Source organism: Arachis stenosperma, chromosome 2, assembly GCF_014773155.1.
Source record: "Arachis stenosperma cultivar V10309 chromosome 2, arast.V10309.gnm1.PFL2, whole genome shotgun sequence".
Lineage (NCBI taxonomy): Eukaryota > Viridiplantae > Streptophyta > Magnoliopsida > Fabales > Fabaceae > Arachis > Arachis stenosperma.
The window spans coordinates 112,694,385-112,709,630 of NC_080378.1; the positions used below are offsets into that span (position 1 = coordinate 112,694,385).

The following is a 15,246-nucleotide window of genomic DNA, read 5'->3' on the forward strand; positions in this document are numbered from 1 at the left end:
CCAATACGGTATGTTTTATTATTTTATGCTTTTTTTCATCTTTGATAGAATCAAATAGCTCAAAAATATAAAAGAAATGTTATTGTTTAAGTAATTTGAGCTAATGCAGAAATGATTTGATAGAAGTTTGAGCTCAAGGAGGAAGTTTTAGTTTTCTTAGTTAAGTATTCTTAGTTAAGTGTTGGTTTTCTTGATGCATTAGAATTTTCTCTAGTGTATTTAGCTAATTAGCTTATTCTAGTAAATATTGAGAATTTACTCTAGTGTCCGTTCAAATATGTTAGATTTGTAGATGTTATTGAAAAGAAATAGCAGTTTTTAATGTAGAAGATTTAAAGGATTAGGGTATAGATATCAAACTGATTGAGAAGTCTCTATTTATAAATTGAATGCATTAATTAATTGAATATGCTAAATAAAACCACTAATACACTCATATACTGATCTGCATTGTGAAAAGGATGAAAAGCAAATGAAATAATAACTGTCTTGTAAACATTGATATTTGATGGATCTTTTACCTGGATGATTCTAGCATCAATTTTTGTTACTCTTCCTCCTATTGTTTTATTTCATTGTCCATGCTGGATTTTTTTAGTTATTATTTTTAATATTGAATTGTCATTACTAATTTTTTGTTGTATTTTTCTTTAGCAAATTTTGATAACTTGGAATAGAAATTTTACAAGGCCGGATTTACGTAATGAAAATTTGGTTTGAGTGAATATTGTCTTGTGTATATATAAGAAATTGTTATCCTTGTATAGTTATAGTTAAAAAATTATGTTATATTTGATATTTTGTATACGAGTTATTTTTTATTTTCTATGCTAAAAAATTATATATTATATTTAATACTTTGTTTATGAGTTATATAATATTTTATTTATGGGTTATGATTTTTGTTATTGTGAAATTTTGATAAAAAAATTATTTGTTTAACGCGATAAAAACTGCATTTTCAAACAATAAAAATGGTCACTTTTACTCGGTAAAAATAGCAGTTTGTAACTGTCATTTTAAACATCATGAAATGCCATTTTAATTCGGTAAAAATGACGGAATCAAATATCATTTTAACTAATAAAATGCCTTGTCAGGATTAAAATGGGGTTCAAAAAGCCGTTTTAACCAATCAAAAATACAATTTTTACCTTGAAAATAACGGCGGTTTGAACTGTCGTTTTAACCTATCAAAAAATTACCGTTTTAACCAACAAGAAAACGCCTTTATTTGGAAATAATGGCGGTTTGAACTATTGTTTTAACCTATACAAAAATCGCCGTAATAATCAAAATGGCGTTCAAAATTACGTCGCTTTCTGAAACTGACGTTCTTGGTAATAATGGCGGTTTAAACCGCCGTAAATACTAAAAAAAACTGCCGTTTTTATCAGCTTTTTTTGTAGTGTCCAAAGTAAAACAAACATTGTTCAAATCATATAATTAAACATTATCAAAGTCTCTAATCAATCAAATATAATCCAAATTATAACTTAAAGTAAAATGAACAAACATTCCAAATATAAGAAAAAAAATAACGTTTCAAATTCGATTAACATATTAAAGCCAAAAGTCCATCAGACAAGTCCACCCACCTCACCAAAACCCATGAATTAGGCGAGCTTTTTTGTTATAGCGGTCTCAAATTTTTATCATGACCTACCTTTTTTAGCGAGTTATACGAAATGGCTCGATGAATTTCGACCCTTTTGTCACCCCTATTTTACAAAAATAAATTAGAAAATAAAATTTATCGACGAAAGCGTTAGATTTACATAATTTACGTAAAAAAGTAAATATTTTACTAAATAAATATAATATAATAAAATTATAAAATTAAATAATTACTTTATCTTAATCAAATATTTAACGGGATATAAAGTGATTATTAGTGATATTATTTTAGTTTAACCAAATTCTTTTTAAATAGATCTTAAATGGATAATATACTCAAATCAAATTCTTGATACAAAAATATAAAATAAAACTTTGTGATATTATATCTAAAATCAAGTTTCAATTATTTTTTAAAATACTAAATCAAATGGTATAAACACTCAACCTAAATATAAAAAGAATATACCAAAAAATACAAAATTAATTCTTCTCTAATCAAACGAGTGACTAATAATATACCCAACAAATATGGAGACACAACTTTCAAAAAAAAATCTTATAATTTTTTTTTAATATTCGTTACATTATTACTTTTATCATACCAAACTAAACTACCCAAACTAACTATTTATACTAACTGATAAATAGTAAAATCACATGGCAAATATGACAACTTGTTTATCAACTTACATATTTATGAATTGTAAATTGATAACTTCGAGTTGAAATCTTTGATCAAGTAGATTAAATTTTGACCTTTAAATATAGTCACACTTTGCAATTAATTCACTCTCTAGTAATATATATGTTTATCGACTTGTATCTAGGGGTGTCTGCGGATCGGATCAGATCGGATATGGCTAAAAATTCGATCCGATCTGCATTAAAATCATCGGATCGGATCGGATCCAATATCCGCAACTTTTAAGGTTGGATCCGATCCGATCTGATCTGCACATTTGCGGATCGGATCGGATATCGGATATATCCGTAAAACACAAAAATATTTTTAAAGGCTTGTTTTTATTAAAAAATATCAATAAAATTCATTTTTTTTATTCTTTTAAATATGTTTACTCTTAAGATAATATTAAACATACTTTTTTTAAATAATAAATTAAAATAATATAACATATATGATAATTATTAATTGAAATAAAACATAAAAAGAATATTTATTTATTTATTTCTTTAATTTTGCGGATACGCGGATATGCGGATACCAACACAAAATCCGCAATCCGATCTGATTAGTGTGCGGATCCGATCCGATCCGATCCAAAAGCCTTGCGGATCGGATCCATATCCGCAATTTTCGAATCGGATTCGAATAAACACCGCGGATATGCGGATCGGATCCGATCCATGGACACCCCTACTTGTTGCATCATTATTTTCAACTAGTAGATAAAGAAAAAATGATTTCCAATTTACCACAATAAAATTGATTTTTTCTAAGCTTTATGTTTCTTCTAATTCAAACTAAGTTGTTTAATCGTCAAAATTAATTTTACTTTTTTATAATCTCAACCTCAAAGTTAACTTTTATTTGTTAATTGCTTTATAAACTCCACTTAAAATAAAATATTAGTACTTAAAATATAAAACATCAAAATTAAATCTCTACGAATAATCATCCAATTTGGTTAATATCTAAAAAACATCTCTGTCTTTAAGAATATTTACTGAAACATTTGAATCGTCTTTTTTCTTTTTTCGCCATAAAATGTTGTTCTAACATCGTGCTGTGTAAGTATTGTTGTCGTACAAATTTTTTACATTCCATAATTGATAGGGTCATCGAACTATTGAATCTCGAGCATCATGGACGACATTTTTGAATAATTGGCCTAGAAATATGCGAGATTTATACAATTGACACAAAAGGAACACCAAATATTTTATTAAAGAAATATAATATAACAAAGTTATAAAATTGGATAATCATCCTACTTTAACTAAATCTCTAAGGAGATACAAAATAGTAATTAGTGATGCTATTTCACCTTAACCAAACCTCTTTTAAAGAGATCCTAAACACGTAACTATTTTACCCAAATCAAATCCTTGACACAGAGATATAAAATGGTAATTTGTAATACTCCTCTCAAAATCAAATATCGATCACACTCTAAATATTAAATCAAATGTAGAGATATAACACTAAAAAATCTTACAATTTTCTTTTTAACACTTGCTATATTGTTATTTCCATCATACTAAATTAATATAGCCAAGCTACCTATTTATACTAATTCATAGATAATGAAATCGCATTGCAAATATGACTTGTTTATCAACTTACATATGTATGAGTTGTAAGTTGATAATCTCAAGTGAAAATATTTGACCAACTAATTAATTTTTTATATTTGAATATAGTCAAACTATGCAATTAATACAATTTTTAGTAATATTTATGTTTATCGATTTGCATCATTATTTTTAACTAATAGACAAATCAAAATTAATTTCTAATTCATCACAATAAAATTGATCTTCTTTAAAATTTTATATTTCTTCTAATCCAAGTCAAATTGCTTAATCACCAAAATTGATTTTGCTTTCTCATATGATATCCAATTTGGTATGAAAAATAAATAAATAAATAAATAAATAAAAATAATGGAGCTTTTAACAGGTCTATATGTCTCGAAACAATCATTGCAGAAATCTTCTTCTCTAAATGAAGTCATCGGCTATAATATGCATCATTCTTAGTATCACTGTTAGTAAGTCAGCCACCATAAAATAGGCTAAAATACATTTTTCAAATTCTCTAAAATATATTTTCAATAACATCTCATTCAACATGTCAATGAAAATTTGCTTGTTTTGCACCAAAGAGAAGATATTGGACGAGTTTGTCTCACAATGGCCTTGTCAAAAATTCGCTATCTCAAATAAAAAACAAGTCTCTTTAAAAATTTAATAAATTCATATTCGATCTGTAGAATCTGTATTCGATTCAAATTTTATGAATATTATTCAATTCACAATTTTATTAGATTTTTTTTATTTGATCTAAAATAAGTTGAATCGAATATCAAATTTTATCAATTTAAATTAAATGTGATATAGATAAAAATGTTAAGATGGATGAGTGTTCATATCTGATTGGATAGAATAAAAAATAAAGATATAAGAGAGAATTGGAATAACACTTATTGTAAAAAAGATGGTAGAATTGCGTCTCAAGTGATTTGGATATGTGAGAATAAAACCGAAAAAGCACCTAATCAAGAGGGTGGATGAGATGGAAATTTGACATAGAAAAATAGAGGAAGATCTAAGAAGACCATTTATAAGGTGGTCAAACGAAATCTATATGTAAACAATCTTTTTATAGATATGATACATGATAGAGTCCAATGGTTTAATCCATGTAGCCAATCTCATTTAGTGGGACAGGACTATGTTGTTGTTGAATATCAAATTTTGCCAATATATACACGTAGATCCGATGCAATAGAATATGACATTGATTCGACTAAGAAAACAAAAGTTAAAATTAAATAAAGTATATATATATATATATATATATATATATATATATATAGTATAATCAGTAATTATGGTAGTCTCTAATCTTTCTCTCATTTTTTTTTCTAACTTAAATGTCCAAACACAATGTTGTAGTCTATTTTAGGGGTGTATATGGATCGGATGAAATTAAATTTGTCTTAATTCAGATCCGATTCTAAATATATACCTTGTCTATTTTTTTGACCCCAATTCGATCATAAACCCGATAAAATCTAAACATTTTCGGACCATGATTATAATGGGTTCAAACTGGGTGAAAATCAGACCTTTAAAGTTTTAACAATAATTTATAAAAAAATTTTTTATAAAGAAACTTATTTATGATGCACTTATTTATAAAGAAGAAATTTATTATCGAGAAGTTCATATCCATATATTTGAACTTAAATTTGTCCATAAATTATAATTTGATACTTTTTTAATCATTTTTCTAATTCAACAAATACGATTAAAAATAAAACAATAAACTTATAATTAATATAACATAATATTAAAATTAATTTAATATATATATATATATATATATATATATATACCTTTTTTAGTTTCTTTTGAGTGTACATAAGTCGGATAAAACTAAATTTGCTTTGATCTGAACCCGACTTTAAATAATGATCGAGTCTATTTTTAAAACCCTTATCCAATCCTAAATTCAGTAAAATCAGACCAAATTAACTCTTAAAATATTTGAGTCCGAACCAAATTTTGAAATCGAGCCGAACTATGTACACCCTAAGTCTATTTCCTAGTCTCCCATCTTTTTCTCTCTGTCATTGGCCCCACCTTCTCTTCATTTTGTTGGTCGTTGCTAGTTGCTAAGCTACACGCCGCTCCTCAGTCCTTCATCACCACTACTCTTCCCTAGCAAGAGGCCTTGGCCCACATTACTCCTCCCTGGCTAGTGCAATAGCTCACTATTCTGTTTCTGCTTCTCATATCTTTCACAATTTTGTCAGCGCTGCATCTAGATCTCCTCACTTCATCACGGTTTTTATTGTTGACTTAAGTGTTGTTGCGGCTGTTTGGTTGAGTCTTCATTCTTGGTGCTATTGTGTATTTTTTCTTTAGCTGATTAGTGATTAACGTTGCTTCAATTTCTTTCTTTTTTTTTTTAATTTTGGGTCTGTTTTAATTTATAATCTTTTTGGAGAAGAAAGTTCAAATGAAAAAGTGGGAAAAAAATTAATGATCTAATAAAAAGATTGATGAATCGAATTGCAAGACTAAAAACACCAATATCAAATCTAATATGAGATTTTAAGTGTAAATTGAATCACGAATTTGATTAAATTTAATTCGATTCCATCTATGTACATCCTTATCACAAAAAAATTGGCAAACAATTCATAACATTTGATTGCACACTTACACTTTTAAATATCGTTTGGATAAAATATATTTTTTGTATTTAAAATTTTTTAAGAGAAATTAGGATGGATATTCATGGTGGGTGTGACAAAACTCTAACGCACTCTATAAAGGATAGAGCTTCATTTGACAAAAAAATTAATAATAATAAAATAAATGGATAGAGCTTTATATATTTTCATTCCCAAGGTTTGTGATATGTTCCTTGACTTCCTTATTTTTTGACTAAATTTCTGTTTTGATTACACGATTATTGATTTTGGTTTTTGAAATTTAAAATTCCTTATATTGGTCCTTTAGATTTAAGTTTGCACACCAATGTGATTCTTTAATTCTTTTCGACGATGATTAGAAAAACAGAATGTTGGGATGACATTCTTCTTATTATGTTAGAGGATGAGTAAACGATGTAATTTACCATTGACATTCAAACAAGTCAGAAATGTAGTCGCTTTGTATATGAATGAAGAAGAAACGATAGAGACCCAAAATAACGTATTCTTCTTCTTTTCTACCTCTACTATTCTTCATTTCTGACTTGTTTGGGTGCCAAGAATAAATGACGTCCCTTACTTATCATCCAGCGTGATAGAAAAGATGTCATCTCAACACTCCATTTGCTTAATCATCACCAAAAAGATTCGAGGGACCATATTGGTGCCTGAACTTAAATCTAGAAGACTAATATAAGTTATTTTAAATTTCGAAAACCAAATTGAATAATCGCGTGAATCTCAAGACCAAAATAAAAATTTATCCTTTATTTTTCTTTTGGTTTTGTTTTATCCACCTTGCTTTTTTGGTGAACATTTCAATAATGTTGTCAAAAAAACCTTCAATCTTGATTGCAAAGAGCTAAAGACCAACAGAATAATAATAAGCTAATACTATAAGAGGAGATTAGAAGATATACAGGGGATCACCTTTTCTTGGTTACTCAATTAGTATCGTTGACACTTGAAACCCAAAATTAATGAGATATAGGCTGGTTTGTTTTGTTGTTCTTTTAAGTTATTATCATTTTGTGAATAATAAGAAAAACACTTTTTCCAGATTAAGTATATTTGCGTCATGAATGATAATTAAAATGTAAATTTAGACTACGTTTCTCTAAAAGATGTTGTAACAAATGCTAACTACTCTTAGATTTTTCTATGCACAACAAGTAATATATTTTAATTTAAAAAACGTTGACTCATCTACCAAATGCTATTTTTGTCATTTTATGTTTATTAGAGAAACTCGTATTTAACATTATCCATGTCATGATCCTGACATGGACAGCTACTAGTCTTTTGATTTAGGGAGGGGCACTGATTTTTCGGCTCTTGTTCAAAAATATCTGAAACAGGCTTTAATGTTCATCATAAAAAAATGTTAACTTACATAACAAGATCGTCATGCAATTTTAAAGCTCATGAAATCAAGTTGGCATTAATATTAAATGAATTTTATTATCCTGTACTCTAAAAGTATGGATTACGCATCTCATAAAAAAATATTTTAACATTATTTATTATTTTTATACATTAAAAGCGTAAAAAAATTTATTTTTACAATAAATAATACTAAAATATTTTTGTATGATCTGTTTAACCTATATTTTTAAAGTATATGATAATAAAATTCATATTAAATATAGTTTGCTTACAACTACTTAGGTATTTACTTCTTTTGCATTTAAATAAGTATTTATTAGTCTTCATTTAGCAAAATTAAGTAACATTAAATGAATGGAATTTATATACTTAATAAAAAATAATTTCGTCCAACTAATCTAAACTATCTAAAACAAAGCTATAAAATTATTTCTTTAATTCACTTACGCAATTATGATTAAACACTACTTATTTATAACCAAAGTTAATAATCTCTAATTCTCTATTTTTTCCCCCATTTTTGGGATGAATTTTATTAGACGTGTGTATCTTTTTTCTTCTAAATTTCAGTTTCAAACGTACAGCTCAAAAACTTGTTAATAAAAACATAGAAAACGTATCTGGGAATGAATGATTTGTGGACGCACTAGACATAATATAAACATCTCTATGAATCAAACTACATACACATTTAAAACATGACAACATGGAGAGTTAATTAAAATATGTTACTAAAAATATAAATAAAATCAAATCCTATATCCATAAACTAAATGATCGATGAAAGAACACCTCAAAAAATGGGAATACATACATACTTTAATTTCAGAAGAAGTAACATTATAGTACAGCTAGCATCATAAATCATCATAATACCATTAATTCAACCCATATATATATGTTTATTAACAATATACCTAAAATAATAGCTGGAATAGCCTGTGAATATGGCATTAAATGTTTCATATTAAATATGTGACACCCTTTATTTAAATCATCATAATATATATATATATATATAGTTTACCAGCCACTGAGAAGAAATTAAAGTAGAGATCAGAGGGAAAGAGAAGAGGAAGCAGATCGAAGAGAGAAATAATGGAAGAGGGAAAAGGAACCGTTTGTGTAACAGGTGGGACAGGGTTTGTAGCATCATGGCTAATTAAGAATCTTCTTCAACGTGGTTACTGTGTTCGAGCCACCGTTAGATGCCATAGTAGTCCTGATGATGAAGGAATAACAACGGGTATGTATGTGTATATAAATAACCATAATCTTCTTTTCTTAATTAGTTATTATAAATTTAGTTTTAATTTAACAAACTTCACCTCTAATAATTAAGAGTCCACTGCTTGGGTTTAGTATTTTTTTTTCTTTTTTAGACGTCGTGAATTTGAATTCTATTTAAAAGTTTGTTGTTGGTTAATAAATTATTCTGTTTAATAATAAATTATACAAAAAATAAAATTGCATTCTTGCTAATATATAGTTGTATTTTTTTAATCCAAAAAAATTAGCATTAATTTAAAGTTGTTAAGAATTTTTTGCCTAAAAGTTCAACTTGGTTAGGAAAAAAGGAAAAAGAAAGTGAGTTGTAAAACACTTAGTGTATAATCTTATTAGCTTTTATAATAATTGAAATGAAAAGTTGAGATTTAATTTTATGGACAGAAAAGAAGAAAGACCTGAGCTATTTGAGAAGGTTAGAAGGAGCATCAAAGAGGCTGAAAATCTTCCATGGGGACCTTGAAGAATTGGGTAGTTATGACGAGGCCATTGAAGGGTGTGTAGGGGTGTTCCACCTTGCTCATCCAATGGATGTGAACGGAGAAGAGGGGGAAGAAAAGGTGACAAAGAGAGCCATGGAAGGTACACTTGGAATCTTGAAAGCTTGCCTTCGCTCTAAGACTGTCAGAAGAGTGGTTTACGCTTCCAGTGCTGTCACTGTCTTGTACAATAATGGTAACAACAATCTCTCTTAACTACAAATACATGCATAATTATCATTATATAAAGAATTTGAAATGTATCTAAAACACACATGTTTTAATAGTTTTAATGTTGATTTTAATTATAAAAAATATATAATATATATTAATTAAAATTAATATAATATTAATATTTTAGGTACATTTAAAATTTTTCCATACTTCAAATTTTATTGCTAGCTTATAGGTATATGTGTGTTAACTATTAAATACTGTTACTGCTTTATAAATTTTTATTTTTGATTAATTTTTTTTAACTCAAGAACAGATTAGGTTCCTTATTTTATATTTGTTAAAGAAAAATTTTTTATATTCCTTACTTTATTAATATTTTATTGGATCTATTTTAAAGAATTTAATTCATTCGTCTTAAATTGACTCGAAAACTAATTGAGTTGATCTGATGTAAAATTAGTATATACAATTATATAAATTAAATTTAACAAATGTGATATTATATTTACACTAAAATAAATTATTTTAAAATAAAAATAATAAATTTTAATATTAAAATATTAATTAAGATATAAAAATATAATATTTTGGTATTAATTTTATCTTAAAATATATTTTAATTATAAAATATGATTTTGGACGAAACTAAATTTATCCAAAATATGACTAGAATCCAACATAAAAAAATAATACAGAATAAAAATGACAAATTTAAACTCAACAAAATATGCTTTGAATTTGGATTATGTCTTCTTTTTCTCTCGTTGAAAAAATCTCTGCCTCCATAACCCCTCGAATCTTCTCCTATTTTTCTAGCTGCCACCTTTATCTTACAATATTCTAGCATGGATTTCGCTAGGGAGACAATAGATTATTTGTACAATGTGTACAATGGCTATTGAGTTATGAAATGAACATCTCCTATACTATTTAGAATAACCATCCGAATACAAAGGATAATAAACATCTTCTCAAAAAATTAGTTTAATTTCGGATCTAGTGCTTTAATATCATGTCATGATACCACTCATCCCAAAAACTTCAGCTGATGAGAAAATATAACACTAATAATTATATCTTTAATACTCCATAAATCTCCATTGTACACATTGTATAAATATTTCATTGGCTCCTCATACTTTCCCTTCTAGCATACCTCAAAGTTGTATTTAAATCGGGATATATATATATTATTCCTTTTCTATTCTTAATGTAGCACTCCATCCATCTCTTTAATAAAGATAAATTAAAAGACATTATCAGCATTATCAGCATGAGACTTTATTCTAAAAGTCTTTAGTTAGTTTCAGATAGCATTAAAAGCTAATCTCTATTGTACCGACACAAAATCCTCCATCCTCTATGAGTTTCGCCACTAAACTCCGTATTTTATGCGTTTATAAAATTATTGTATTTATGTATCGTATTTGTCACGCAACCTAGGTAAGAATGCGTTGGAAACGGTGGATGAAGAAACATGGAGCGAAATTGAAGTTTGCCAAAATGGTAACAATATTGTAAGCTCTTCATATTTGGTATCAAAGATCTTAACTGAGAAGGCTGCATTGGAGTTTGGACAAAACAATGGTTTGGAGGTTGTGAGCTTGGTTCTTCCTCTGGTCGTTGGACCATTTATTTGTCCCAACATCCCATCATCCGTACACATCGCACTCGCCATCATATTAGGTATGCATTTCAATTTCTCTTCATTATTCAATAATATTAACAATTAACATTATAACAGTCCATTTTAATTAAATTATTAAATAAATTCAATATAACATTTGCTAAAAATAAAATTTGTTAAATTTAGATTTGATATTTTTTAATTGAATTTTAAATAATTTTATTTTTTAATATTTTAGAATTTCTTTTATATTAAATGTTGACTATGTAATAATTTATTATAAGTATCCATATTTTAAAAGAGTAAACACCTAGAATTTTTCTTTAAAAGACTACACTTTCTCTCTGCCATAATAATTAACTAATTTTATAATGATAATTCTCTCAAAATCTCGTAATTCGTCATTTCATAATAATAATTTAATTTCAAAAGATTTTACGTTTTTTTCTCGTCATAAAATAATTTTACATGTGTATTCAGTTAGGTAATACTACGTCAATGAAAATAAATACCTTTAAAAAAATAGATATGATTGTACAACTTTATAAAACGTTTTACATTCTCAGTGCATCAAAATTAAACTAAAAAATTGTTAGTAAAATTATATACGTACAATTATATATCTTTTGTTTTTATATGTATTTTAATATTACATTGATTAAATGTTTAGTTTTAAAAATAATTTTAAATTTGAATAAATCCGTACGTATATTCCTCACCATCCATAGACTTTTATATATATGTGTGCAGGAGACCATAGTAAATACGAGTATCTAACCAACTCATACATGGTGCATATAGATGATGCTGCCAATGCACTTATATTTCTTTTTGAATATGCTCATGCTAATGGAAGGTACATTTGTTCCTCCCACCAAGTATCATTCTATCAGGTTTATCAACTACTTTCTCAAAGATACCCACACCTTCATATCTCACTACCCAAGTAAGTTCCATATTTTATTTCACTTTTTATTTTTTTTACCCCTTTTTTCTTTAATTAAGTTTTTATTAAGCATAAAATTAGCGATTTATTTTTTTATATCATACACTATTTTGATATTAGAATTTTTTAAATAGCCAATATACATTAATTTCCTTTGTGTTATTAATAAAAAATCTAAATATATAATTAATTAATGATAATCGTATTTTTTATATGGATTTGTTTATTTGGTGTATCAATAATATTTTTATTTTGCAAAAATGTATACTAAAATGTTTATTCAGCACTGGTATTTATTTATTAATTTTACTAAGAAAAGAAAAGCCTATTGATGAATATAAATAAATAACCTATTTTCTTAACTGTTTTGTAGTAAGTTAAGGGAGACAGCAAATGGTGATCTGAAGTTCAGTGATCTATCATCAAGAAAGCTGTTGGATGCAGGTTTCAAGTTTAAGTATGGCATAAATGAAATGTATGATGGAGCTATACAATGTTGCAAAGAGAAGGGCTTTCTATAGTTCATTTAGTACCCATTATCATTATTATATTAGTAGCTAAGAAGGAAAATAGAATGTTTATAGTATAAAAATTACACTACAATTTTCTTCTTTTTTTTTCACCTTAAAACTCCACTCACAAATAAATCCTAAGAAGAAAATGCACTTATCACTTGATTTTTATATGAATTAAGTGATATGTTTTGTTTTTTTTTTATGACATTCTTTTTGTTTGAAAATTATCTATGACTTATGAAAATAAAATACGAAATATTTAAAAGATCATAATGTAGATCATCATTCAAGTGAAGATTTATATAGGTAAGGAATAATGTATGCACAAGCCGTAAAATATAAGGGGTGTTATTTAATTTAGGAGATAAGAATGCAATATGAACAATATTCATTATTAGCAATGCTACATACATGTTACTAGAACGGTTGCATGCACATGGATAGATTTGTCTGCTTTTAAAGTGATGCGTACATCAGGCTTAGAGACTTGTAGACATTATCTAGTTTGACTAGAAATATAATAAAAGAAAAAGGATAGATAAAAATAATGGAGTGAAAATAGTATTTTGTTTATTATTGAGAGTAATACTTGAATCTTTAATTTTTGTCAATTAAATTGATTAGTAGAAAAATTCAAAAGTCAAAGAATTAATCTAGCCATGTGTGTTCTGATTTTGTTTTATTTTTACAATTTTAATTTTAGCAGTGTCACTGATGGAATATATTTTTTAATTTTTTAACAACTTTATAAATTTTTTAAACAATAATGTTTATTTGAATTGAAAAGGTGGCTCCCATTTTAATAGTCCTAAAATGTTTGGACTATTAAATGGTCTTAATAATAAAATATATTTTTAAATTTTTTAATAATTATCAATAGTTTTATTTAATTTTTATTTATTAATTAATCTTTTATATATTATTTAATTTTAAAATTTATTCTATATTTTGTAAATTATTATTTTATTATTCATTAATTATTTGATCTTTAGAATTTTATTATTAAGTTCTATATGGAGATCAACCTTTGAATTAATTTTATTTTGATTTGAAAATTCTAGTCTTATTTTTTTCAATTTTAAGATTATTAATTTTATAATCTATCATCAATTTTATTTTTCAATTACCAAATTTTATAATTGTAATCGATTATCTTTAATTTCCACTGTGATATCAATTTGAAGCAGTGATGATTATCGTTTAGGATTTGGCAGGATATGCGATAGTCGCAGAAATCGCAATGTGCAAAAAATCAATCGATTTTTTCATTAAAGTAATTAATTGGTTAGTGAACAGAAATTCTTTATTTTATGTCGTTCAAAAAACAATAGATTTTTACATTCAGCTAATCGATTGGTTTGCCAAGTATCTTTTTTTGTTGGAATTGCTCGTAGAATAATCGATTTATTTGTTCCAGGAATTGATTGAGTAGTGAATTTTATTTTATTGTAATTTTTTTTTTCACAACAATCGATTGTTTTTTGTGAGGAAATTAAAAGATATGCTGACATACTTAGAAGTCATGGCGATCACCAATTGTATTGTATGTTCTGTACCACTATTTATCAACGAAATTGTATAACCATAAAAAATTAAATAAACAAAATAGATCCAAACAAAGTTTAACAGTTTGTTAATTTGATTTATTTATTTGATTTTGGTTATTGGGGATTGGAATATGTTCAAGCTCTTCTGCAGTTGAAATATTGCTCTAAGCAGTCAATTGATTGGATTCAGATTACCTTTAAGATTAGATTATGTTTTGGTTTGAAGGGTGAAAAGATGAAGTAGAACCTGATACGAATCCGTAATTTTAAAGTTGTAATTAAATAATAAATAATAAAAAAGAGAATAAACCTTATTTGCAAATAAAAGTTTTAAAAGATTAATTTAAAAATATATTAAAAATATAATATAACAGTTTTAAGTGGTACCACTTAACGGTCTCAAAATTAACGAGATCATCTAATCCTTTGTAATAGAGCTCAGTATCGCAATAAATTAGTCATTAACTTACTAAATTAAAAAATATTATGAAAATCAAAAAATAAAAAAATCTAATTTTTGCCTGAAAAAATAGTATAGGAGAAAAATGAGTTTACTTGTAAAAAAAAAAAAATTGTTAGAACGGGTGTAATTAGTACGGCTAAGATGATGAGTTTGTGGATTTCAATAACTTCGATGGTGGTAAAACAAAAATTTTACTATAAATTTACCGGTTTTAAAATATAATTGATGTGTTATGAGAATTGATTCTCTTCTAATAATGCAAATTAAATATTGGATCTAATATAATTTATTG

The 15,246-nt window shown here is 26.3% G+C and overlaps 1 protein-coding gene across 2 annotated transcripts; it reads left to right on the plus strand.

The window, feature by feature from the left end:
- Nucleotides 1-8,969: 8,969 nt before the first annotated feature.
- LOC130962147 (protein BRI1-5 ENHANCED 1-like) lies at nt 8,970-13,080 on the plus strand. Of its 2 annotated transcripts, none has more exons than XM_057888248.1 (5): nt 8,970-9,159; nt 9,585-9,875; nt 11,300-11,542; nt 12,234-12,429; nt 12,803-13,080. In XM_057888248.1, the coding sequence occupies exons 1-5, from the start codon at nt 9,012-9,014 to the stop codon at nt 12,948-12,950; spliced, it is 1,026 nt and encodes a 341-aa protein (XP_057744231.1). In that variant the 5' UTR covers nt 8,970-9,011; the 3' UTR covers nt 12,951-13,080. The 2 variants fall into 2 exon arrangements, with proteins under 2 accessions (XP_057744231.1, XP_057744232.1); XM_057888249.1 differs by having other exon boundaries at nt 12,807-12,940.
- The last annotated feature ends 2,166 nt before the right edge of the window (nt 13,081-15,246 follow it).